Below are 25,914 nucleotides of genomic sequence, written 5' to 3' on the forward strand. Positions count from 1 at the left end.
CGATAGTTCAAAAGTGCTGTTATAACATGTAGGCATGTCACGCTGCTGACGTGTAGATAGTGACCTTTTTACGTGACCTCGCTTGCTCTCAAACCACAAAAACACACTAATATTCATATCTATTTAATAACGTGCTCTATCTTTGAATGTAAGGATTAATTGTAATGTAATTGCTGCGTACAATCGTTAAAAGTATGAACTATAAACGCATAAAGTTTATGCTATTCTTTAAGTTCTTTGAACAGATATATTATTATATCCACATTTTATTAAACGACTATTTGCTATAGGAAATATGTATATATATATTTATCTCGGACTATATATATGTCCGATATTATGACATTGACATGTCATAATTTTCAACTGTTTGGTTGCGTTAATTCTAGAACCGGCAGGTTCTACAATCGCGGCAGATGGAACACTTAAATATTTCGTAAAAATAAACATAAAAAATCCGAAATTACGAAAACTAACTAGGTATGACATTTAGTTTCCTTAAATGTACTTAGCCAAATGCCGAAGTTAACGAAAAAAGAACAACCTAGATATGATAAAATTCAGCCACACAAAAGATACGGTAAGTAGCTTGGTTGGAAATAAGGTAGTGCAAAAATATAAAGTTGTGATTTTTTATCAATCTTTGATAATAATTGGTAATATGTAAATATCCATGACACTTTTGATGACCACCAAGCATAGTGAAAAGTGAAAAAATCGATTGTAACAAATGAACCAATATTGCAGTACAAAATGTACTGAAAATAAATTAACCATTCATTTTGGCAATAATAAATACATCATCCAGACTAGCCCGAAAAAAACATACTTACTTACCTACATAATAATGCCCATCGTGATACTCTAAAGAAACATTTTTTTCTATTTACTCGTAGCGGATTATACGTAAGACTATCGGGACTTATGTGATGTCCCTGAAATAAGATTCAAAATAGCATGAATATCCGAGGCTTGCCCGTACTACATACGTTACGTACGGCCGGTCGCCGCTGTCTTGTCAACTTTGTATTGCGACAGCTTTCGTCGTGTTTACTTTGTTTAATGGTATATTTGTTTACGTGTTTCCGCCTTTGCATGTTTGGCCATACTTTAGCCTTTTGTGGTTTCGGTAAACAGTTTAATCACTTTTCACTTAACTTGGATGAATGGGTTAGTTAAGAAGCACTCTCGTTGAAACCGCTAAGTGTGAATAGCATTAGTGTAGCCCGTGCGTTTTGGAATTATCTAGACACGCGGCAGCATCTTCAGCCAAGTTTAAAGAAAAAGGAACTGGCGACGCAGCAACTGTGTGTAATATCACACGAACCATTTCAAGCTACTTTTGACCCCTTCGCAACTTGAAATCTATTTAACCTACACCCATAAAATGTGGCTCATTTATTTAAGCCCCTTAGCTTGTCTAAAATACAAAATTTCATAAACGTAGCTCAGTTATTAATAAATTAACGTTTAAAAACTGGCATTTTTGTGACTGAATTATAGATCAAAAACCTACCAAAAACCTTACCCACTTCCAGGTGACATAGAAACTTGAAATTTGGCACCAAGGTAGGCTATTCGGTGTATATAGGGACATAATTAAAAATATATAAATTGAAATTGCATGAAAAAAAAACATATAGTGATATAGATCGAAAACCTAACCCACTTTCAGATGACCTAGAAACTTGATATTTGGCAACAAGGTAGACTATTAGGAGTAAATAGGGGAAAAATCTGAAAATAAAAAGTTATTGAAGATATATTTGAAAAAAAAACATATATTGATTTAGATCAAAAATCTAACCCACTTCCAGATGACCCAGGAACTTGATATTTGGCAACAAGGTAGGCTATTAAGTGCTAATAAAGGAAAAAAATCTGAAAATAGAAAATTATTAATAATTTGATAGAATAAATCATATATTGATAATTATTAGATAAAAAGGATTTGACTTGACTAGTTTTTACCAACAAACCAAATTTTAGAAAAGTTAAATAGCCAAATATAGCATATACGTAAAAACTAGCCAAGAAAAATCCTGTATAATTTCAGTATTTTCTACACAGCACAGAATTTGGCACCCATATAGATCTCAATTATTTTGTGGGCGAGTCAACAACGACATATTCTTAACGTTGAACTTGGCTCTTATTTCACATTAATGTTTTTGTTGGGATTAAGATAACGATAAATCTTTACCTACCTATCAAAAATAAAACACTTGTAAGTTACTAAAAGAAGAACGACTTTGTGAGTTACTAAAAGAAATACTATTTTTAAAATTCGTGTAAAAAGTAATAATTTGTACCTATGTAGAGTACCTAGCAATTTTACATATTATTTATATAAAACCATTTAACAACAAATTGTACATTAAAAAATAGCAACAAAAAATTATAACCAGACTGTTAACTAAGGATGTCGCTTTCACAATAGGTAATTATAGGCAGAAAGCTAACCACACTTCATCATATAATCATTACATCAAAACACATCAAGTTGTTTCTGAAGTTTCTTATAGCAAAACATATCCTGCCATTTATTACCCACAATTACATTTCTACTACCATCAGCTCAAAATAAATGGTTCTATGTTGTTTTCCTTTTATACAGTTTTAAGAAACAAATGTTCTAGACTCTCATTTTACGTAAATAACTTTTGTTTTCAGGTGAATTCGATATGCGTGTGAAATCGTGTGCAGCTTCTGATGGCTCCGGACACATTATACAGCTTTCAGATGAATACGGTTGCGTTTTGCGTCCGAAGATGATATCCAGGTAGGATCCAGATTGTAATGCTTGGTATACCAGTCAACTGTTGCCTATTGATGAACATAGTTAGGATCTGCTCCTATTACCTACGATTGATTTTATACCATTAACTCCTATACCCTCTGCCCGATTAGACCTAATATCAATGTCCTATGTAGCATGACTGAATACCTATACGAGTACCTGCCTCGCTTGATCTAATTCACAACACAACGCTTCCTCGCACAACGTATGTACCAGTATTGCGATACAACGAGGAAATGCCGCCAGCATACTTGGTACAATGCCTCAAGGGCGTATTTTAGATATAAGCTAGTTATAGTAATCATCTGTATATATCAATTATGTATATTGTTATTGTAAATAAAGAATCTTTAAGATTTACATTAAGTATTGTTATTTCAGATTTTTAAAAGCTAAGGCAGCAGATGAGCGAGCAACGGTGATCACGTACGCCTTTTTCCACGCCTTCAAGTTCCCTGATGCACTGAGTGTGCATATTCGATGCAAAGTGGAGATCTGCAGGCACGGCTGCTTGGACCATTGTCAGCTAGCCGGTGTGGCTCCTCAGAGACACGGGGCTCTGGACAGGAAGGATGATCGGACTCATCGTGATCACAATGAAATCAAGTAAGAATATTGACATACTCTTTCTAGAACATGAGTGGAACTCATTTAGTGCAGTAGAGTTTACTTTATTTATTTATTTAATACAATTATGAATACACGACTTTACAGCATTGATATACTAATACACCAAGCTAGAGATAATAGAGATAAAATCAAGCTTACAAAAATTACATTTCAAGAAAAATATTTATACACAAAAGAACAAGACACAAAATACATAGGAAGGATAGAAGTAACATATAACATTTTATTATACACCAGCTGTAGAATGCCTATTAAGCCATCATCTCACAATACTTCAGACACTCACGGTACACGGTCGACCATGTATGCAAACAAATCACAATCAGGTGCTGACGTCAGGAGTGCATTGAGTAGCGTCAATGCTCGAGTGAGCATATATTAGCAATCCGTAATAGGTACATAATATTAAATATAGGTAACGATTTATGCTCAATTTTTATTACCGGGTAAAGGGAAATCGGCTAGGCATACCAGAAAGAACATTATTCAATTAATTTTCGCGTGGCCTTGTACGTGGCCTAGCTACTAAATCAAAACGAAGTTGTAGATAGATAGTAAAAGATTGTTTTACAAGATACGAGGGACATACAAAGTAAACCAACAAAACTTATCACTTTTCAGTGATTCATCATCCGAAGAAGTAGCAGAATCGAGCCTAATTGAAGAAACTCGTTTACCACTGGAAGAAGCTTTCGGGGACGAGGTATCAGGCGACGCGGTGCCAGCGCCGGCGCCGCTGCCGCAGCGCGCGCCCGCGCCCGTGGTTGAGGACTCTGACCATATGTCCGCCGTGGAGGAGCTGGTCGAGGCTCTAGCTAGACCATTCACTGTGAGTACATAGCTGTGTCAGTGGACAGTGGACGTTCGGTGAAGAGGTTACCGCTGAGTTGAGAATTACTTTTCCAAACCTGTATCAGCATGACACAATGCACACAGCATTATACGAAGAAATTAAACACGATTCGTAATTACTGATAGAATAATTATAATTTCAATGTTTGCCACTGAGTAAGCAAGATATAGTTTGTGTTAAAAATACTCTAGAATTCACCCACTCTCCCCTACATTTTCAAGTTTTTTTTAAGACGCAATTTATTGCGAATTTTGTTATATTTAAAGCATGCCAATTAGCAACGTCAATTACAATAACAAAGAATGTACGCTGCATTCAAGATAATAATTATTTTTTATGAAAAAGTCTAAAGTCTTCATCATTTTTAAAACTTGTTAAGCAAAAGTTTTATCGTTTGAGGAGTACAATATATGTTTTAATTATTTGTTGCTGTTTCAGGGCCCACGCGGTCGGTAATAATGTAATGTTGATAAAACCTACACCTCTCACTTTCCAGGATCGTCCCAGCGATCTCGACGAGCGCGAACGTTTCCCCCACGGGCCGCGGACATTCGGCTCCGACAAGCCAGTCTCCGACGCCGTGGTGCCCGCCAAGCCTCCAGGACCCGCCGTGGCTGGCCCCAGGTCTCTTCGCAAGAGGAGGACTGTTCGGGAAGGAAGATCCGCTGATGTTGGCGTTTCAGGCATCTACGAAGTGGTCTCAGAGGCTGACTTAGCGTTTGGTCCGACAAGAGAACCAGTCACCGTGTTTAGTGGCAGGATTAGAGAAGAAGTAAGTGGACTATGTTTAAAAAAAATGATTGAAAATAATTTAATGATAAGGCAATGTTTGCCATGTCGAGATATTTCCAACAAAAAACTTTACTACAGCTTTAGACAATAAAAAAACACTTAGTTCGTTAGATTTTTTCTTTTTTTCTTTTTTCATGCATATATTAAAGTCGAAGAAATATTAGTATTTGCACCGATGAATGTTATCGCTCGGCTCTTTTACATTAGGGTTAACAACAACAACAAACAATTAGCTTCCGGTTTTGCTTAAAGTATAGGTACTAAGTACTGTAATTACTGAGTAAAATATTAGATGGCAGTAAATTTACGTGGATACAATATTTTCTTTGCCAATCCACCTCTATTTCAAATTCTCTTTGGCTAACATATAACCACGATTAAATTGGAGTGGAAACATTTATGGAATCGCTAGTTCAAATCTTGTTAAAATGTTCATTTTAACAAGACTTGAACTAGCGATTCCACTTTATGCAAACGTGGTTTTGTTCCCTTTTTTCGTTAGAAGACTGCTTTGCATAGTAAAAAAAAATTTGGTTTTATTTTTGAAGTCTGATATATTCATTTGTCTTTTACGACAACAATACAATCTGGTCAGGCAATTTTGGTTACACTGTTTTGAAGTGCCGTAAATTGGGTTAAGTTGAATCGCGGGGAAATATATATTTTTAAAAAATAAGGAGTTTGTTTTAGAATGCAAGCTTAAGGCCCCTGGGTGGTACTTCTCACTCGCACTGAGCGAAAGCGTAATCGAGACTGCTGTTTGTGCCCGGGATCACGGATATCATGTTTTTGAATTTATATTTTTAGTAAGTTTTAACAATTGATGAGTTCGATCAAAAATAAAATTGCGCATTTTTAGACACATTTTTTATATTTTTAGCTTTTGTGTAGTACTTAATACAAATGTTGAATGTGCGTTTTAGGCCTACGTTCACGGTTTTTAATGTTGTTCATGATTATTTTATCTATCGAACGAGAATCAAGAAATCAGGTTTAGAATCGATGAAGTTACCAGAGAAAAGCCTTGATTGCAAATTAATTTTTTGGCAAACGTGATCTAAAAAAGTGCTACGATTTTCCAAAACTCTGCAGGCTGAGATTACTGCACCTTAATGATTTTATGATGTGGTTGGCAGCCTTAACAGCAATACATGATTAAATAGCAACAAATTCCTTATATTTTAAAAATCGATGATTAATGTGTCCCCATGATTCAAAGTAACCGTACCCACAGTGCAGCTGTTTAATACGTTATCGGAACATTATTTAAATAAATTATACTGACATTTATTAAGGATTATTTAAAATAATTATTTTAAGATTATTTATGATTAAAATTTACTAGTAAATTACGAGTCTGTCATAGTATATCGCTACGCCTACTATACGTGTACATATATTTACTTTTCGGTCGATGGTTATTATAATTAGTCTGATTGTGACTTCAGGTGGTATACGGCGTGTGTATGGGCGCGGTGAGCTTCGGCGCTCTGTTCGCGTCGGCGGCGGGCGCGGCGGCCGGCGCGGCGCTGGCGGCGGCCGTGCTGCTGCAGCGCCTGCGCGCGCGCGCCGCCGCCGCGCCGCCCGCGCCTGCGCGCGCGCCCGCGCCCGCCTCGCACTCGCTGGCCGCGTGGATGGCGCTGCGGCTGCTCGGCGAGCCGACACACCCGCACCGTTCGCGCGACGGCTGATCTTCTTTAGACTGTTCTATTTTTATATTCTGTGACCTTTTAAATGACGGACGATAAATCTGATAGACGTGCCCGGTCGGTTGTACCGAACCGTTTGTCACCGTTAAAACGTTGGCAAAACTTTATGGTATACTCGTATGAATTTTCATGGTTCATTACTGATTGACGTTGACCAGTCCGTTAATTGTGGTCGGTGCGACGGACCCTTAATCTTCTAGAATTGGTGAAGTGTTGTGATTGCCAAACGACGATGATTACTAGCGTTTAGTCGGCGCCATATGGTGATAATATTTATTATTCCGGCACGACAATTTTTTGCTAGATTTGGCACGTCTATAAGTTATATCGATTTGGAGTCGTCCAAAGCAAAAAAAAGCCGGTGGTATTATTCTAATTCCAATGTCGTAAATCATGTTTACCTAGTTCATATAGCTCCATGTCAGGCTCCATGTAAAATCATTGTCATTATGTTTGTCTCGGAAGAGAAAAAAGGCTGAGTTGGAGATTTTTTTTACTGTCAATGTGGAATTTTTACATTATTGCGTCATATTTTTTGCTCGTATGTGATATATCAAATAGCCAATGGTTTTCATACAATACATAGTTACATGTGCATACGTTTGTAAAAACACCTACAGTCCATCTTATCTAACTTTGCACGACTTGAACAAAGTAAGCATTTCTGCTACAAATAAATTTTGCTTTGGATGACCAAAATATTATAGTAGCCTTTGTTTAGTGTTATATGCACATGATATAACAATAAGGGCTTATTTAGACGGTGCGAGAACTCGCATGCGAGTTTCATTACATTGCGGTATTTGATCGGTCGGATGAATTGGATGTAACCTCGATAGTCCGCAATGTAACTAAAATCGCACGTCCTCTAAATGAGCCCTAAGTGATGGTTAAAATGTAATCTACTTAAAAATAAATTCAATTTTTTTTTTCAAAAAATTATACACTTATAACTTGTCTTTTAATGAATTCTATTATACTATAGCAGTAGTAATTTTTGACTGCTTTGATATTTTTGCTTCCAGGATAAAGGTCAAATGATGAATCTGATAAATATTATTTTATTTTGCTGTCAATTGTGTTTCTATGTACTTGATTTTAAGGTATTTGTTATTTTTTACAAGTTGCGAGTATAATTATTGAAATCATATGGTTTTAAATCACACCGCGTGCTTAATGGTGCTAAGTCGTGCTACGGACGCAGTCCTATGAAACCTGATTGTATTCATTTTTCACTGTTGTGAATATTTTACATTTTATACCAATAAGTTTTGTACAGAGTTTGCCCTTTGTTAATTTATAATCATTTGCGAATACTGTAGCATTAAGTGTAAGGATATGTCCAGTCATGCCAATAGGTTAAGTTTAGTGTTTTAGATAAGTATTTATATGAGAATCTTTGAAATCATCATGTGCACAAATCTACTTAGGATCAACAGGAAAAATACTCAAATGTCTATTGCTAGCGTAACTGTCGGAACAGGTACATTCTGCGTTTATCAAACTTATTTGTACTACCTGTTGACTGTTAATGTAAATGTATATTTTTTACGTTATTTCGTTAATGCATTATCTTCTTTATTATTAAAAATCAAGGTTAAACATCTCCTTGATTATATTTTTAATAATAAGTGTCCTGACTTGAAAATTACAACTTTTACATTGTAACAAAATATTCTTACGACGTCCTGGCATAGATTGAAAATTGTGACTATGCTTCTATGTTGTGAGAATATTTTAGAACACTTAAGTACCTCTTAGTAATTTATTTCATAAATATATTTTTAAAGATGTAGATATAATAATGTATGTGCTTATAATTTGGCCATCCATTTCCAAAACTGAAAAATGTAAGCTCGCTTTTTGCATTTATTTTAGTGACAAAGTGGTTGGCCCTCTATAAGTCATAAATACGTACTAATAGACAACTGTACTGTACACATACTGTAGGTAGTTAAAACACCAATGAATGTTGCATACTAAGTATATATTTTATTATTTAGTGGTTGGTTTTAAATCAAAGGATTAGGATTTATAATAATGATTCAAAAGAATCGTAACTTATCTTGCTCAATATTATTAAATTATAAATTAAATATATTTTATCAACGCTAATAATACGTAAACACGTAGCTATGAGTAGATTTAATATTTAGTCAGTTAATAAATACCTAACCTATTTAAGGTGAAGTTAGCAAGTTTGTTTATGATTTATGATTGAAACGATTACGATTTAGCGTTGGGAGATCAAATCGACATTCAAAAGATAAACCGAAAATGGTGCAAACATTAATAAAAACATAACAGTCTCAGGCCAAAATAACTAACATCATGTTACAATACTTAACTTTTAATAATTCTGACTAACGAAAATTTAAAAAGTATGTTCACATCACGATAGTATAAATGTTCTTGACTCCAATTTTTATACTCAGCTGAATACCAAACATACCTCCATTTTAGATATCTACATATAACAAAAAGTTACGTAATACACAGATAGTCATCTACTAGTACCTACTTATTCACAATGTATTTAGACAAAAAATATACCGCTGTTCTCCCAGCTATGTACTTATGCCACCCAAAAAAATGCATTTATACTTTTTTTATTATAAACTTAAGTTACGTAGCGTTTTATGAGAAGATAATTTCTCTAAGTGCAATTTATTTATATACCCATTTAATTTACAATTTTGAATATTACAATATTCTTTACCGATAAGTTTTATTCTGTTATGGGTTTGTGTTTCTATTTCTTTTTATTCATTATGTTTTTGGGTCGTTCTTAACGAATATTTCGTTATAAGTCTCTCCAGAAGTGTGTTCAGCGCGTAAAAACTTTGTATAAATTCGTTTAATGAAATAAAATGTGTTGAAACGATTTTTTTTATCTTCTTTTTTATTATTACTTAATATTTCAGTAATTCGGTTTACTATCTTAAGGATAAACCATTAAGGTAGGTATACACCTCCATAGGGCATCTACGCCGCCATTTGAAGTATGTACTAAATATATATGCACCGCACACAACCACGGCAAAAGTATCGACGTGTGTTGTCATTGACACTTTTTAGATGTGTGCGTAGCATTATAACGGGTGCGTTCGCTCCCAAAATGATCCATCCAATCCAAGACATCCAAGTATTTTTCAGGCCTCCTATTCATCATAGTTAATTGTGAAATAAAAGACGTACGGCTAAAATTTTAACGAGAGTCACTAAAAATCCGATGCCACACTGGTCCCAAATCAGGAAAAGACATTGCTTATTATTTATTTAATTATTAATCTAACAGCATAATAATATTGCAAACAGAGAACCTGAACCTTAATATACTTAAAGGTAAAAACTTTGCTAAAGCCCCTTTTGATCGTGCGAGTGATGTGTATTGATAGACGTTCCATGGGTAGGTATTTAAAATTTGTAATATGACGTAAGGTTTGCAGATTCACTATTTACTTAGCTATGAAGTTTTATGAACAAACCCCGTTATCCATGTGGCATTTCATTGAAAATAAGGGTTGGCAAAAATACGTAGGTACCCTAAATTCACTGTTAGTACCTATATACTCGTAACTTCGCCTTAACTATCTAACATTAAATCATAATTTCAGTATAACTTGTTGGGATTTGAAATAGGTAAGTATTAGTAAAATTAAATGAGTAGGCGAAGTTGGGAAACTTATTTTACGCAGCTATAGCTATATTATTTTATTCATTGTAAAACCAATGGATATGTGTTCCTTGGTAAAATTATTGTTTTAATATTTTACTTGGGCGAAGTTGGGCACAAGTTGGTGAAGTTAGTGTTCCCTACGGTATTTCTATGAAAACTATCTAGTTTTGCCAAACCTTATTTTTAATGACGTCCAACATTAGGTATATTATAAATTTTATTTTTCATAAGGGTATTTTTGAGACAAATAGTTGTCAATGCTAACTAATCTATTTACGAGGAAAGAATAGCTTTGGGATTCTAACGAAATAACGGTACCTTCTCTATAAAATATATATAATATTTTTCCTTTTCGTGCAAAAGGGGCCTCAGTTACGTATACGAATTCCCTTTTTAACTAAAGGAATCTGAAAAAATAAGTTGACATATCAAATAGGTACTATTTCGCTCCCAAAAAAGTAAAACACATAGGTATTCGAAATGCTGATCGATTGAATTTAGAATATTTTTGGAAGTGATTCCCAAGTTGAAAAAGGGGACAAATTTTCAAAAACGATGAATTTATTTTATGGTTTTCTAATAGGAAAACGAAGAAGTTTAGAGTCCCATACAAGAAAAAATCGTTCCTGGTACGTTTCAAAAACGCTGAAAACAATTTTATTGTTTTCTAATATTGATACTTTCTATGAAGTTCCAAATCCTTTACCAAAAAACAGCAACTTTCGATCCTTTTTTACCCCCTTATGAAATGAATTTTGAAAAACGCTGAAAGTTCTTCTATTATATCTTAAGAAATTTCAAGTTCCTTCCTCATTATAAAAATATCATTCCCGATATAAATTTTAACCTCCTTTAGTTTAAAAAAATGCTGCTGATACCTTTTTTATTAGCGTCGTTTGCGTGCGTGCGTGCGTGCGTGCGTGCGTGTGTGCGTGCGTGTGTGTGTGTGTGTGTGTGTGTGTGTGTGTGTGTGTGTGTGTGGGTGTGTAGTTCTCATCGCTAGTGACATTCTACATACCACGAGAAGCATGTATGGATGGATATGTAATATCTGAGTGAAGCACAACGTAGGTATATAATAAAATTATGCAATAAATTACGAGGAAGAGAAAACTTTAAAAGTTCAGGCATTATTGAAGTTAACATTTTTAGACAGTAGTTTTTAGATGTTTTTCGGTCTCATCGTAATCATATAATTTCAAAAAAGATGTAACGACCGCTTTACTCCGATTCACTGTAAGCTGGGTTAAATTAATACTTGTGGAGATCTTGTTGTACAGAAATGGGCCAAGGAAAAAGGCAAAGTCATGGGCAAAACTAGTTCTACTGGATGGATTGATAAAAATTCGGTTTCTTCTTCTCTCAGAAATCATCTCATGTTTCATATACAAGAATATCAAACATTGAACATTTTTGGCAATTAGAGACAAAGGTATTTTTTACATTTCAAATATTGTTAACGATGTGCTAATATTCCGTGAAACGCTTATCAAGCCCACATCAGTACCCCTAGTGTAAATATTTTCGACAGCGAAACGTTACGTACGCGTTTGCGTTAAGTCTCATTTTGTATGGGTTTTTGAACAGCGCGCCAAGCGGGACGTTTCGGAAAGTCAAAAATCTCATACAACATGACACTTAACGCAAACGCGTACGTCACGTTTCGCTGTCGAAAATATTTACACTAGGGGTACAGGACTGATTTTGGGCTCGATATCGTGAAGTGTGGACGTAATTGGCGTTTTAATCATGGTTGAAGAGAACTAGACCACATATTATACGATATAGTTGTCATCGCGTAATGTTTGAGTAGCATTTTTTAACAGTTCTTATTGCGTAGAGTCAGACCAAGCTAACTCGGCAGCGATTTTCATAGCACAGACTGTGCAAGTGTTCTTTTAATCGTCATAAATTAAAAGAAGTTTGTTTAATCAAAATTGCTTCGGAGTTAGCTTGGTCTGAATCTAGACATTAAACTTTTTCCTGTTGGCTTTTGCCGATTCCGTGTCGATGCGCATTTTTTATTTAAAGTTGTACTTACCTCCAACTCTTGCGTTAGAATTTAATCATGAGCTTCTTCGACCTTTACTAAGAAATAAAATGGTCCCAAGTTTTTTGGTCCATTTGATTACGATTTCAATAAAGCTGTCTATGACCGTAACAAAACGGACAAACAAAAAATGTATAAAATTTTGGGAACTCTTTTTATTCTCGTATCAAAAGATCTCGTGATTCTGAGTGGAAATAGTATAAAAATTGCATAATTTAAAACACAAGTTGGTATACAAATTTAAATAAAAATGACCAGATAGGTGTGATAGGTACGGTGAGGCACTAAATCGTGTTACAAACGCAGCATTGTACCTACGCATAAAACAAAGTTGTCCTATGTTGTTTGTGGAAAGAAAAATGACAATGCGCTGGAGTTTAGCGCACGCGTTTGCCGCATAAAACAATGATGAGTATTCGGGAAGCAGACGCGGCAAACGCATTTCGTTGATCGCATTCGTTTAACGCAGGGCTTTCCGCCATATATGTATATTGATGATACTCATGAAACGAAGACTCGGAAGAGTCGGAAGCATGTCGGCTGCGATAAGTTACGTTACTTACGTCGTCCCATGTCGCTCACTTTGTTGGGCCGATAGAGACCGTGCGTGTCGTGCAGTGCCATCTCGTGACCTGAATCGAAAGCGAAAACAATTCACGTTTCTAAGCAGGTGCCGCCCACAAATTCTTCACGCTGGCTATATCTATTTCGCATAGGGTCTGCCATCTAGTAGCTTAAATCTAAAAATGTAAACTTGACATAATACGTCGCACCAATGAATAGGGGGCTTCTGTCGCGGCACAATGCTAGGCTGTTACAGTTTACGGTTCAAATTGTAATGGTTAATGGTCAATTGCACTAACGTTTTGGCCAACACTGACGCTAGGGTTGCCTACGCTTAACAATGATTTTACACATAAGTACCTACTTAAACTGCGGAGTGAAATAAAATAAAATATATGTCTTCAATTATGTATTTTAATCATTAATTTACAATTGTGCTATTTTATGTTATGTTGCATGATTTTTTCACCTCGGCAGCTCGAACAAGCCTACTTTCGTCACTCTAGGAAGTGAGACAAAGTAGTTTTTTAATTTAGTGAAGGCCATATATATATATATATATATAAATTTTAACATCAAGTAACGTGTATTATATATATAATACAGTATTAAAACGTTACTTGATGTTAAAATTTTAACCTTTTACATGTTCTCACTACTGAGGTGAATGTGTCACACGAGAGCAAAGTTATTTTACATCTCGTGTTTTTGAGTCCATCGCAAGAAAAACTAACTTTCCTATCTTGTTGCACAAAGAACTCCCTCTACTTTTAAGTGATCTGTTATTATATTAAACTTGATCGTGGCAAAGATTCTAAACCCAATGAATAATTTCTGCATCGTGTGGATACACGATAAGCTGTGTCGAAAACATTTCTTTCGTATGATCTCTGCCCGCATAGCCAACGTGCCAATCTTTAACGCTCCGTAGCGAACGAAACTCAACTCAGTAATAGTTACTCAACTATTACTGTCGCACTTATATAGAATAAAAATTAAGTTAAAAATAAATAAATTTTAAAATTATAAATTTTATAGGACATTATTACATAAATTGACTAAGTCCCACAGTAAGCTCAATAAGGCTTGTGTGGAGGTACTTAGACAACAATATGTATAATATATAGATACTTAAATACATAAAAAACACCCACGAGTCAGGAACAAATATGCGTGCTCGTCACACAAATAAATGCCCTTACCAGGATTTGAACCCCGGACCATTGGCTTCATAGGCAGGGTGACTACCCACTAGGGCAGACCGGTCGTCAATAGAAGAGAATATAGAAGAGTGATAGATGACTACGATACGCTACGGAGCGTTAACGATTGGCACGTTGGCTACACGGCCTGGCATATTGGAGCGCGTGGTGACGTGCGTGAGTAAGCGAGTGTGGCAAGTAACTGCCTTGCTTTTGTGCCGTGAACGGGACGAGATTCGTAGGCATAAATCCGAGCTCGCGCGGAGGGTTCCATAGGCCTGCTTGATTATAAATATGAAGTTGAAATATGGGTGTATTTTGTAAGCCGCTACTGGATTATATACTCAAAATTGTAATATATATTTTTAAGTTGGGCACTTCATACGTGCAAATATTGTCAAAAAAAAAAAAAAACAAAAGACAGCAATGTGTTACATATCATTAAATGGATCTTTAAAAATAACGTGAATGTTTCTACAAACCTGTTTGGGTAAATTGAATACTTTTGGACAAAACCGGTTTCTAAAGGCCGAAATAATGTTAATAACTCTTTAACTTTCAAACCAAAGTTAAAAAAAAATATGAAAAAATATCGGGAGATTAGCCGTATAATAGAGTATTAAAAAAAGTGGCTGTGACAGAATCGGACAGACAGACGGACATGACGAATCTATAAGGGTTCCGTTTTTTGCCATTTGGCTACGGAACCCTAAAAATACTTTGAACATGATGCGTTGGGCCATTTTTGAATTTTCTAAAAAAACCTTAATAAAAGGTCGTAAGTGCAGGTATCTAGAACATCGATAGAACTTAAGTCCCATATTTCAAAAGTAAACTTTCTTGTTAAAAACAAAATTGTTAACTATGCATTATCATAATTTGCATCTCATTGATGATTAGCCTTTTTTTTCAAAAAATAAGCGTCTTATTTGCTTTTTATTATTTAAATATGGTTAATATACATTAACACTCTTCAATAAGAAACAATTTAGTTCTTTATACTCACTTTTTAAAATATTTTATTAGCAACCGTTTTTACTTACTTAAATGAATAAGTACGAGTATTTATCGGGTGCTTTTAGTAGATACTAAGTAAATACTCAGTATTTACTTACCCTTACCCATCTCTAGTGCTGCCATATATCACAGTTCATGCACACTCCCTATAATCGATACTTATATGCTTTCATAACGTAAAAAACATTACAGTAATGGATTTGATGGAAACTTTGGCCCGCGTATCTTACTTCAAGTCAAGATTATAAAAAGGTTGGACAAGAAATAGATAATACTATATTATCCCTTAATAGTACAGCGAAGTACTAGCTTATCTAAAGTAATAATTGGAATAAAAATAATATATCTTGACAAATACCGACTTTGTTCGGAAGTTTTCAGAAAATAGTGTACCCTATTAGCGTAACTAGTTAAGAAAAGTTAATAGCTATCAGATTTGTGACGATAATTAAGCATAAAATCTTTATGGGAATCAACTTTTTGCCTTTTTTCATATTGTACCGTATATCGCTTATAGTTTATGTAATGAACACAAAAGCCAATTTTTTATTATAATACAATGCTTAATTATGGTCACAAAACTGACAGTGATTACATTTTCTTAATAACTACCCTACTACTGCAGTACCCTACTTTCTGAAAACTCCCACCTATTCAATCAGTAGCTTTATTTAATGCTTAAAGCTCGACCAGGAATATATGATCATTGTCAAAGGGCGCTGTTATTATCATGTATAGGATTACAGTTTCATTTAGTATGAAAAAATAGTTCCAATGAAATTCCGCAACATGGCGCGTGTTCATATATTACTGGTCAGGCTTTAGGTACTTTTGATAAAATGCTTTAAAGTAAATAAATCGAATAAAATAACACCTTCCTCTGTCGTATTGAGTTTATTTTTTAAATTATTTTCTACACTTATACAGATTTATAACCGTCAAACAGAATAATGATTTTAATTAAATATGGATATTAAGGATGATGGCATGCTTTCAAATATTGCATATAAAACAATCACAATAAATAACTAAAAATAACAAATAAGTAACATATCATAAATCATTGAAATCTGTAAAGAAATACAATAAATAAAAAAGAAGAGGTACTGAGGCGGTATAACATAAATATATTACATGTAGCAATGTGGCTACAGCAATAAACTTACCTAGAATAAATAATTATTAATACTAATGACAAGTTATTTTAATTTATATTCTAGCGGTTCACCTAAATGCTGATTGTTATTACCACGCATGTATTTTCCGTTGCCCCTGAGACAAATATAAATACCTAGGTACTCTTATTTGCAAAGAGGTAACAGAAGATTGTACTTATATTATTTAATACTATATTTGTGTCGTAAAATAAAAATTTGACCTAATTAAGAGTTAAGTACACAGGTAGTTTCCTTTCAATAAACATCAAACATATCAATAATACAGGAGGAAGAACTAATAACTTTGTATATAAATAGGAAACAAATTGACGATGTCACTGAAGTTTTTTACCAAAATTGACCTGTGTTACGAGTATGGATGAATTTTAACAGGTTGAATTAACTATATTTTATTATTTTGAACATCTGATCATTAATATATTGAGCAAACTATTTAGAACAGGTTAATGAAATTGGAATAATCTACATACTTCAGTCTCATCACACTAATATGTACAAATTAAATAATATCAATGAATGTTACGAATAAAACCGAGCTGTCGGTGGGTGTGGCCGGGCTATCGTCGCAATTGCAGCTGTTTTCTTCTTTAAAGTCGTGATGGGTCGGAGTTTTAAGAAAAGCACTGCTGATACAGCGCACGAACATACTAATGTGGCAAGAAGCGCTCCGAGGGTCGCTGCAAACCCTGGAGTAGTCATGCAAACTAGACCAGGAGTGGGTACAATTCTAGGAGCAGCCGTTTCTTCTGTAGAATCTAAATTCAAATCTCCGGCGGAAACAACACGTATAACTCGGTTTACTCCCACTTCTTTCTCAGGCGATGTAGCACGACGTTGTCTTCGCACTCTTCGCTCATCTCTTCTTACTTCAGCGCCGACTGGGAAAGCGTCTATCTGAGGAGGCCCGTATTCGGCATGGGGAGCAATAACATTTTGACCACCATCAGAGCATTGCTCAGGGCAGCGATACCTGCAAATCTGTATGGTACATTGAAAGTGCACTTCCATGGAATCAGGGAATTTAAATGCTTGGAAGTGTGCGTATGAAAGAACGGAAGCACTGGCCCCGAAATTCTTAATCTTCGTAAATCTTGACATTAGTTTTGGTCGTGTTACACAGCCTCGCCTATCGACTAATTGTATAGGAGCGCGTTGACCGTCATGAGCTACACAGTCTCGTACAAGCATGTCGAACTTTGCATCGTCATCCTTAATGGCCAATACCATGGTCATAGTTTGGCCAATCTTTACCAGACCTGATACTTCAGAGGCCCATGGTCCTTTACCCACTTGGATTTGCATCCAACATCCAACGTTATCACCAGCGAAATCGGCGCGTACAACATCTAACATATCTACTGGGAAAGGTCGGAAGGTGACTGCTTTTTCATACTGATCGTGCCATGTGCAGCGTAATTTTCGAGCCTGATCCCAAACCTCCTGGACCTGTGGGTCGTATTGAATAACTATTACATTTTCAAAGTATGTACCTGCAGCCGTCACGTCTCCTCTGTATCTAGGATCCCCACTACCGGCTGTTCCACAAGCGTGAGCTCCAATCTCAAATGATGCTGTTGTTCTGCCCAGGTTGGGTGGCAGGTGGACGCATTGATGATTGGAATAATGCCCTTTTGAGAAAACTATTCCAAAAAATGGTTTATCAAAACTCAGAAAAACTCGCATGGCATTCTTTTCACACTTGACGTCCAAAGAAACAATTTTAGGCATATCAGGAGCAGGAGCTGGCCACACATCTCCGGCACCACTGAACACTTTGTCGCTCGCAGATGTTTGAGCGTCGGTCGGTGCAGCAGATTGAGGGGGTGGACCTCTGAAGCCAGGTCCTATGTCGTTCTTATGGTGACTAACTGGCGGCCCTAGAGCAAATGGTTTCGAGTGGATAGGGTGATGATTCGTGATCCTTGGCATACCTGAAAACCACAAAGGAATATTTCATTATGAATTTATTTATTTAATTTTTATTGTTAAAAGAGAAACTTATCGTACAAAGGCGAACTTAATGCCAAATGGTATTTTTAACCAGTCAACCTTAAGGCAAAGCAGATAGCCTGTGGGCGGTAAGACTACTTACTAAATAAAAAACACAAAGATATGATTAAAATTTCAAAACATAAAATGCATATACCTACATGAAAATATATGTAATACATACAATATATACTATGACCTACATGTACATAAACGTATATTCATACGTGAAAGTTTACTTGTTTAGATATTTAGATGATTGTTTTTTTATTGTACAATCATGCAAAAAGGCTGAATGAATCTGGATAATATTAAGGCAAAGTTAAATGTTGGAGCAAGAGATATTATATACTTTATTTTCCGAATTTCATCTCAATGGGTGAAATGGGAAATGGTGGAGTGGAAAGAAGTCGCTGACAAAGTATCTTGTAGGTGCACATACCTATTATTTATATTATATGATAATGTGTGTATTTTTGATATCGCCGCAACAATTCTGAAAGATTTTATTAATTTAGAATTCAGAACATTTTTTTTTCGATCGGCAATGTATTTCGTGACTCACTTGTGACAGTTGTGACGTTGAGTCATTAAAAGCGACGTTTTGAGTTAAAACAAAGTAGTGACAGTAGTGATACATTACTTGCTGCGTTATTTTATATGGAAAAATAAAAGTACAACGTCCATGTTTTATAAAACCTATAAAAGTGTGTTTATTAAAGCCTAAACAGTCCTTTTATTATGTGGTCGTATCAAAAATACACGCTGTAATACGTACAGGGTGTTTATTTTGTCACCTACAAACACCTACACTAATTTACGGGTTGAATATATAGGTCATACTCAGCAATTTTTACTATCGGACCAACCCCGAAATCGCAAAAAAATTGGCTGTTTCATTTTGGCTCTCTGGCCTTGACATTTTCTGTGGGAGAGTAAAAAAAATTTAAGCGATGTGTGACCTATTTAGCTCGGGAACTATTGCAGGTGACTAAATAAATACCCTGTGTAACTATTAGCATAAAACAAAATAATTTTATTTCCGTTGATAACTTCACCTAATGCATGGTGTTGCTGATGATGTGGTGGGTTTTGTCTTCTGTTGTGTGGTGGGGGAGCTGGTGGCGGGGGTCCGTTGTACGCGTGGCTCGGCGACTCCCGTTCCGAGGACTCCATGGCCAGCTGGTCAGCCGACGACTCGACGGCATTGCTGGAGTCTGCGTTAGCTCCGCCACCCCCGCCACTCTCGTTTGATGTTTGGTCGCTGAGAGCTACACTCTGAAATTTACAAATATTTCTTTTGTAACTATGTAGAAAAATATTTTTGTGTAGCGTAATAATACCTCATTATTGTCGAGGTAAGACATTCTCACACTTTCAGTCTTGAGTATTAACTTTAAACGGACAACTATGGGCGTCCCTTTAATTTATTTTAAATTATTATTATTGGAAACAACTTATTCAGTGCTTAATTAACCTCTATGTATAATAATATATCTTAGTTCTGTCAACGTAGCGTTAAACTATAAGCATGTAATACAACTTTAAACTGAAGCCCGGGGCCTATTGCATAATATTAAAATACAATACTGATTTTAGTTTTACCTTGTATTTTTTATACAATAGGTCTTTGATCTGACAGGGGCAATTTTAGTTTGACGTTAAATAGTGCGAGGGAAAATGATATTCAACTCTATTGACAGCTATCAAAGTTCAAATTTAAACAAATATTTTTTATTACATGCAGTGAGGGGTGACGTATTATTAGTGATTGTGATTATAATAATGTTAACTGAATTGATGTTTAATGTCATTTAAAAATTTGGTTACAGACCAAGAGGTACTCGAAGCAATCTCAGATAGAATATTTATAGTTTCTATAAAAATAAATAAAAAAGGCTAATGAAAGTGCTGAGAGTTTTAATTTGTAATGTTATTATTAGTTTCAAGGCTGAGTAACATTTGTTATTATGTCAATCACAACGATGCGTGCCTTTACTCGTATTGTCGTATTGTGATGAGGTTAGATTTGAGATCTTAGGCCGTGCCGTTTTCCACTTTTAAATTTCCTTTAAAATCATGATAGCTTTTTTTATTTACTTCACTTCATACAAAGTTAGTTTCAGACTTTCCACCACTTTTAGTTCTTAGAATAATTGCAAGGTATTTCTCTGCTAAAATTAAGCTATTTTAAACACAGATCAAGATTCTTAACATATTTGACTGAATAGGACCTAAGCTTACTTTTTATAAGGGCGTACCAACTTTAAAAAAAAGTTTAGACCGCGCCTACTATGGAATTTGTATGCAATTGTTTGTATATAACTTATTTATTTTTAACTGACCATAAATTTATTCACTTCGCCTCTTAATTCCAAAACGCCAAAATCAACCATGCCACCAATTTTTGAGAAAGGGCTGATTTGATTCATGTTCATTTTATCATTATACTGAAAACCGAAATGAATGCCATTCATAAATTGTTACTTTTCAAGTTTCAAAAATTGCGCCATATGTAGTTTTAAAACGAAAATGCTATCTTAAACATGTGCGTTCAATAAAATTACATTCCAATTTATAGTAAAGAAAACTATTGCACTTAGCAGTTAGTAGTAGGTAGTAGGTACCTCAGACACTTGCCGATTCCTAACTACTGACGTACTTTTTTTACTTTATTTTAGAACATTCATGCGTTGAATGGATAGATGTTGCCTTAGTTAAGAAGCGGGCAGATATATTGCACTATGTCTATAACTTCAAAAAGTTGTATAAAGGGGCGAGTTAGGTAAAGGTTATGGTATTGTCTATCATGCAATAATAACTGTCAAGAATTTTATTCTATTTATTCTCCTTGGATTTCACGGGCCTATAAATCTCGATCTTTTAATAGGCTCGCGTGGGGATCTAGATTTCTAGATCCAACACGTAGAGACCCCTTGGAGAGCTTCGATGTTATGTACACCGCCTGCTGGAACCCGTTCACAGGCGTAACAACAGATACCCATGAACCGGTCGCAGCAGGCATTGGGACTGTTGTAGAAAAAGTGAACAGTATAACGGTATAAATGGATTGAAATTTGGGTGGACAATGAGACTGGGTTATTGTAAAGACGTCCGGGCACTTGCCATAATAATATTTTCACTAGTTATCGAGGCAGGCGGTAAATTGCCGCCCACTAGATGGGCCCCTGAAACTGCCTTCGTGAAGACGACCAGGAGCAACACCGGTGTGAGCGGCTCAGGGGTGTCGAGAGGTATACGCCGCTTTATACCCAGTGGCTGATAAGTTGATAATAGCCTCTGTGCCAGCTCGCATCTTATGCATGTTTCGCTTTCAATTTATTCCGATTATTAATATAGTATCTTGATAATCTTGAAATTTTAGTTTTTTTCTAAATGACAAAAAAGAAAAAAAACTGTTCACAGTAAAACAGTATAGTGTTCCATTGTTAAGTTGAAGTTTCAAGGTCCTCCTAAAAAAACTGTAACTAAGTATTATTCTGACACGAAAATATCCACTATTTTCTCGTAGTATTTAAGCCACGGTCGGCTTTCACTGACTCGTGGGCGATATTTTAAGTGTTATTTAATACGACACACTGACCGTCTTTAATACATCTCTGGGGACACACCTGTATCAAAAATTATGTGACAACGCAGATTGTAAATGCAACTTAATCGAGGTTACTAATACTAATGCAGCCCGTCTTTCGCCGGGTCGGTCGGACTCCTGGGGGCATGAATGGAATGATCTCGAGAAAGTTGTTCGTGATTCTGGTTTCGAATAACTTAAATCATTGCTCATTGGACCGCTCCGGTTTCCGACTTTTTTCCGGTTTAATCAAGATATGTTTATAGCTAATCTTTTTTGTCACCGCATTTCTAACTTCATAATATCTATAGTAAAAAAATGTAGAAACATGGAAAATTAAAAACGAACGTTATTATAAGAACTTCGTCCAGCCTGGGTGGCCGGGACATAGATAAAATATGAACAATTTCCACTAAACAAAATTGTCGGCAGCACTCTACAATTTGGAGTCATTGTGGGTGTTGACGGCAATTTTCGAACCTAGAATTAACGAATTCTCAGGTCTTTTATACCTCTCATTTGTTTCGCCTCAAGGAACAACATTAGAAAGTATTGCCTACAAGAAGCGTGTATCGTGTAGAGCTTTTATATTAGTTCGATAAAGATTTACGAGTGTTCTTATAAAGCACATCGGTCCCGGCAAAGAGTGGAATCCAGTAATTATTTTAGAATGGGATTTGAATTGATCCAGGGGATACCGATGTACCAAATTATGTAATAAAAGTACAGGAGAAAGTTTTAATGGAAAGGAGATTAATCTTCGATGCTTATCTAAATGATAGTGGAGATGGCGTTTTACGCCTTGTTTGTAGTGTTGTATTCACAGAATAGTGTAATGACTTTTTTATTTTCAATCTGATAGGGTTATGTGGCGTTAACTTCCTGAGGAATTAGTACAGAATTCTAATTTTCTCGTAACACGCACGATATATGATATAATAATAAACATCCCTGGCAAGAATTTCTCCGAGAAGCAACGTATGATAGGGTTCTTTAGGAATGTGTCCAGCCCGCATAGCCAACATGTCAATCGTTATCGCTCGCTCCGTAGCTTAGAGTAGCCATCTCTTTCTATCACTCTTCCATATTAGTGCGACAGTGACAGTTGCGTTTCATTCGCTACGGAGCGTTAAAGATTGACATGTTTGCTACGCGGGCAGATTATTAAAGGATTAATAACCCGCCTGTAGTACCCTTGTCTGATGGTACTTGTAACCATCAGGCAGGCTGTATGACTCATTTGTAGGGCTGTATATTGATACTGTACGAAAAAGTCTCGTTTTCTTTATAAATTAAGACAAATTAACTAATTCTGTTAATGGCGTTAGGCAGTTAATTAAAAGGTATTTTTTCAGCTAAAAGAGTCAGTATCGAATAATAACGTAATAAATCAGCTATGAATTAATACCATTTGTTACTTATTAATACACAACAAACACGTGTCCTTTCGTTTCTACCACAGAACGGCTTATACCATAGTTCAAAGCAAAATGGTTATTTTGATAGGGGACAGATATCCAGGCATGCGCTTTATAAAACCTTTATAAATTATAAAACAATTAGACACCGAGCACAGCCGCACGTAAGTTATCGATACCCAAATACGACTGATCACCGTAGCCAGAGTTCCGCGTATTCATTACCAGTACTGGTACAAGTATTTACTCGGGGAGTGGCACTCAAGAGCAGTGTGTCAGCGCGCGGTCGTTGATCTTAGCGGGCGAATTTCACTTTCATTCAATTACTTGGGATATAGTAGGTACTCTGCCGGTGTACTGAATTATGAGCTACACTGTATGTATGAGTGAAGCAAGAAAAAAATTGCGCTGCAAGTATCGTTTTTATCGATACTTGGTATCTGCCAGTCACCACCTCAGTAGTTTACGCTTGCGGATATGTTTTATGGTGAAAATGTAGTTTTATACATTATAATTTGAGAAAGTGGCAGTGATTGTCATTAAAATACGCATTAATTTTGCTTGGTCGAGTGACTATGTAGTATGTTTCAAAATGAGAATTTATATTATGCACTGTATAGGTAAATAGGCGGATACATATTGTAGCTGATCCAAAGCCAAATTTTATGTATGAAACATTAAAGACGGCCATTATTGCAATAGTAAAAAAGGATTGGAATTTTTAGGGTTCCGTACCCAAAAGGTACAACGGGACCCTATTACTAAGACTCCGCTATCTGTCCGTCTGTCACCAGGCTGTATCTCATGAACCGTGATAACTAGACAGTTGAAATTTTCACAGATCTCCTCCTCTTCTTCCTCGCGTTGTCCCGGCATTTTGCCACGGCTCATGGGAGCCTGGGGTCCGCTTGACAACTCACAAATTTGAAATTTTCACAGATGATGTATTTTTGTTGCCGCTATAGCAAGAAATACTAAAAAGTATGGAACCCTCGGTGGGCGAGTCCGACTCGCAATTGTCCGATTTTTCAGTTTAATATAATTAAATTTAATTATACTATGATTATATATCATGATCGAATTATAGAAGTATATTTACTTAGCTATTTTACTCTTAGTTTAACCCCCGACCTTTACTGGTCATGTGAAAATAATGCCGACCCCGAACAGCTGATAATACGGCAACCCCTCGCTTTTGCTCTATTGAGCGCTTTGATATGGCGTGATGCCAAATATAGCGCATAGGACATGGCTGCCTGTACAAGACAGCTCGTTTTTCAAACAGGCTTTTAACTCCTAATAAGTAGGTAGGTACAAAATATTTGAACTCAATATCAAAAAACATAGCTTCACATTCGTGACAACATTCAACGTTCGCATTTATCTCGGTCATTTCACGCTGCTGAAATAAAAAGTATGTTATTTTTAAAATAACGTAGTGGCCTCAGCATCAGTGACCGACAGGGAACCATCAGGGAACCAGAAAACCGACAGTTACATTTTTATCCAATAAAATAAAGGTAGGGAAACGGAAACACTGTGCAGCTACTGTAGAGTTGTCACATTAAAAATCGGCTTCCTATCCTTATTTTATTGTGGCTGCTCTACACGATGGGTCATCATACTGGCCCACTAAGATGGGCCAGCGTGTAGAGTGGGTAGTGGTGTCGGATGGCTTATGGCGCGGCGGGATGGCGATAGGATGACCACAGTGTCGGTTTTTCGTCCGTTCCATACTGCGTGCTCTCAATTATCGCATGACCGTCTCGCTGGTCCAGCGCTGGGCCATCGTGTGGAGAAGCCATACCCATCGCATTTCCATCTCGCTGGTCCAGCGCTGAGCCGTCGTGTAGAGGAGCAATTGGATAAAAATTGAAGTGTCAGATTACAGGTTCCCTCGGTCACTGGTGCCACTACGTTACCTACTCGTCTTTTCATAATTTTAAAACTAATACGGGACTTAATCGCGTAAACTTACATTTATTATATGGCCTGACGATTCGAACGTGATGTTACGTTCGTGGTCACAGGCAGACTGGCGAGGAATTGTACCAACATCTTGCTGCGCGGATTTTGCGAACTACCCGCACTTGATCTTGATTCGCGATTAAGTCCCGTATTAGTTTTAAAATTATGAATGAAAATCGTGTTGGTTTAAATCAATATACTCGTCTTTTCTATTGATGTTTTTGTAGTAGCACGTCTAAGGAAATCGTTTAATATACCTTATTACTACTTATACCTTTTTAAATCTACCAACTTACCTACTAGCGATGACACCATTCATTACATTTACGTTCTACTTCTGCCAAATATGGGAAGTTTCATCTCTGCAACTGAAAGGGTGTTTTTGTAACTCCGCCAGAGTTTTCTATTTTCACCTTAATTTTTTCAAAGATGGTAAAATGGCCATTTGTCGGTCGCTACAATACTGAGCAGGA

The 25,914-nt window shown here is 36.0% G+C and overlaps 2 protein-coding genes across 2 annotated transcripts in view; one reads left to right on the forward strand and one right to left on the reverse strand.

Annotated features, from left to right (window-relative positions):
• The window catches only part of LOC133516166 (cuticlin-1), a 114,410-nt gene extending 104,741 nt beyond the window's left edge, over positions 1–9,669 (forward strand). Inside the window, exons 8-12 of the mRNA XM_061848947.1 lie at positions 2,674–2,782; positions 3,182–3,406; positions 4,052–4,259; positions 4,780–5,055; positions 6,524–9,669. Of these exons, the coding sequence (XP_061704931.1) occupies positions 2,674–2,782; positions 3,182–3,406; positions 4,052–4,259; positions 4,780–5,055; positions 6,524–6,766 (1,061 nt within the window). The 3' untranslated portion in view covers positions 6,767–9,669. The remainder of the gene's footprint in view (positions 1–2,673; positions 2,783–3,181; positions 3,407–4,051; positions 4,260–4,779; positions 5,056–6,523) is intronic.
• A 4,029-nt stretch (positions 9,670–13,698) lies between these two features.
• Positions 13,699–25,914, reverse strand: part of LOC133516167 (uncharacterized) — a 60,872-nt gene continuing 48,656 nt past the window's right edge. The window contains exons 3-4 of the mRNA XM_061848948.1: positions 19,522–19,741; positions 13,699–18,405 (exon numbers count right to left, since the gene is read on the reverse strand). Coding sequence (XP_061704932.1) covers positions 16,994–18,405; positions 19,522–19,741 — 1,632 coding nt within the window. The 3' untranslated portion in view covers positions 13,699–16,993. The remainder of the gene's footprint in view (positions 18,406–19,521; positions 19,742–25,914) is intronic.

This window comes from Cydia pomonella, chromosome 3 (assembly GCF_033807575.1).
Source record: "Cydia pomonella isolate Wapato2018A chromosome 3, ilCydPomo1, whole genome shotgun sequence".
NCBI classification, from domain to species: Eukaryota; Metazoa; Arthropoda; class Insecta; order Lepidoptera; family Tortricidae; genus Cydia; species Cydia pomonella.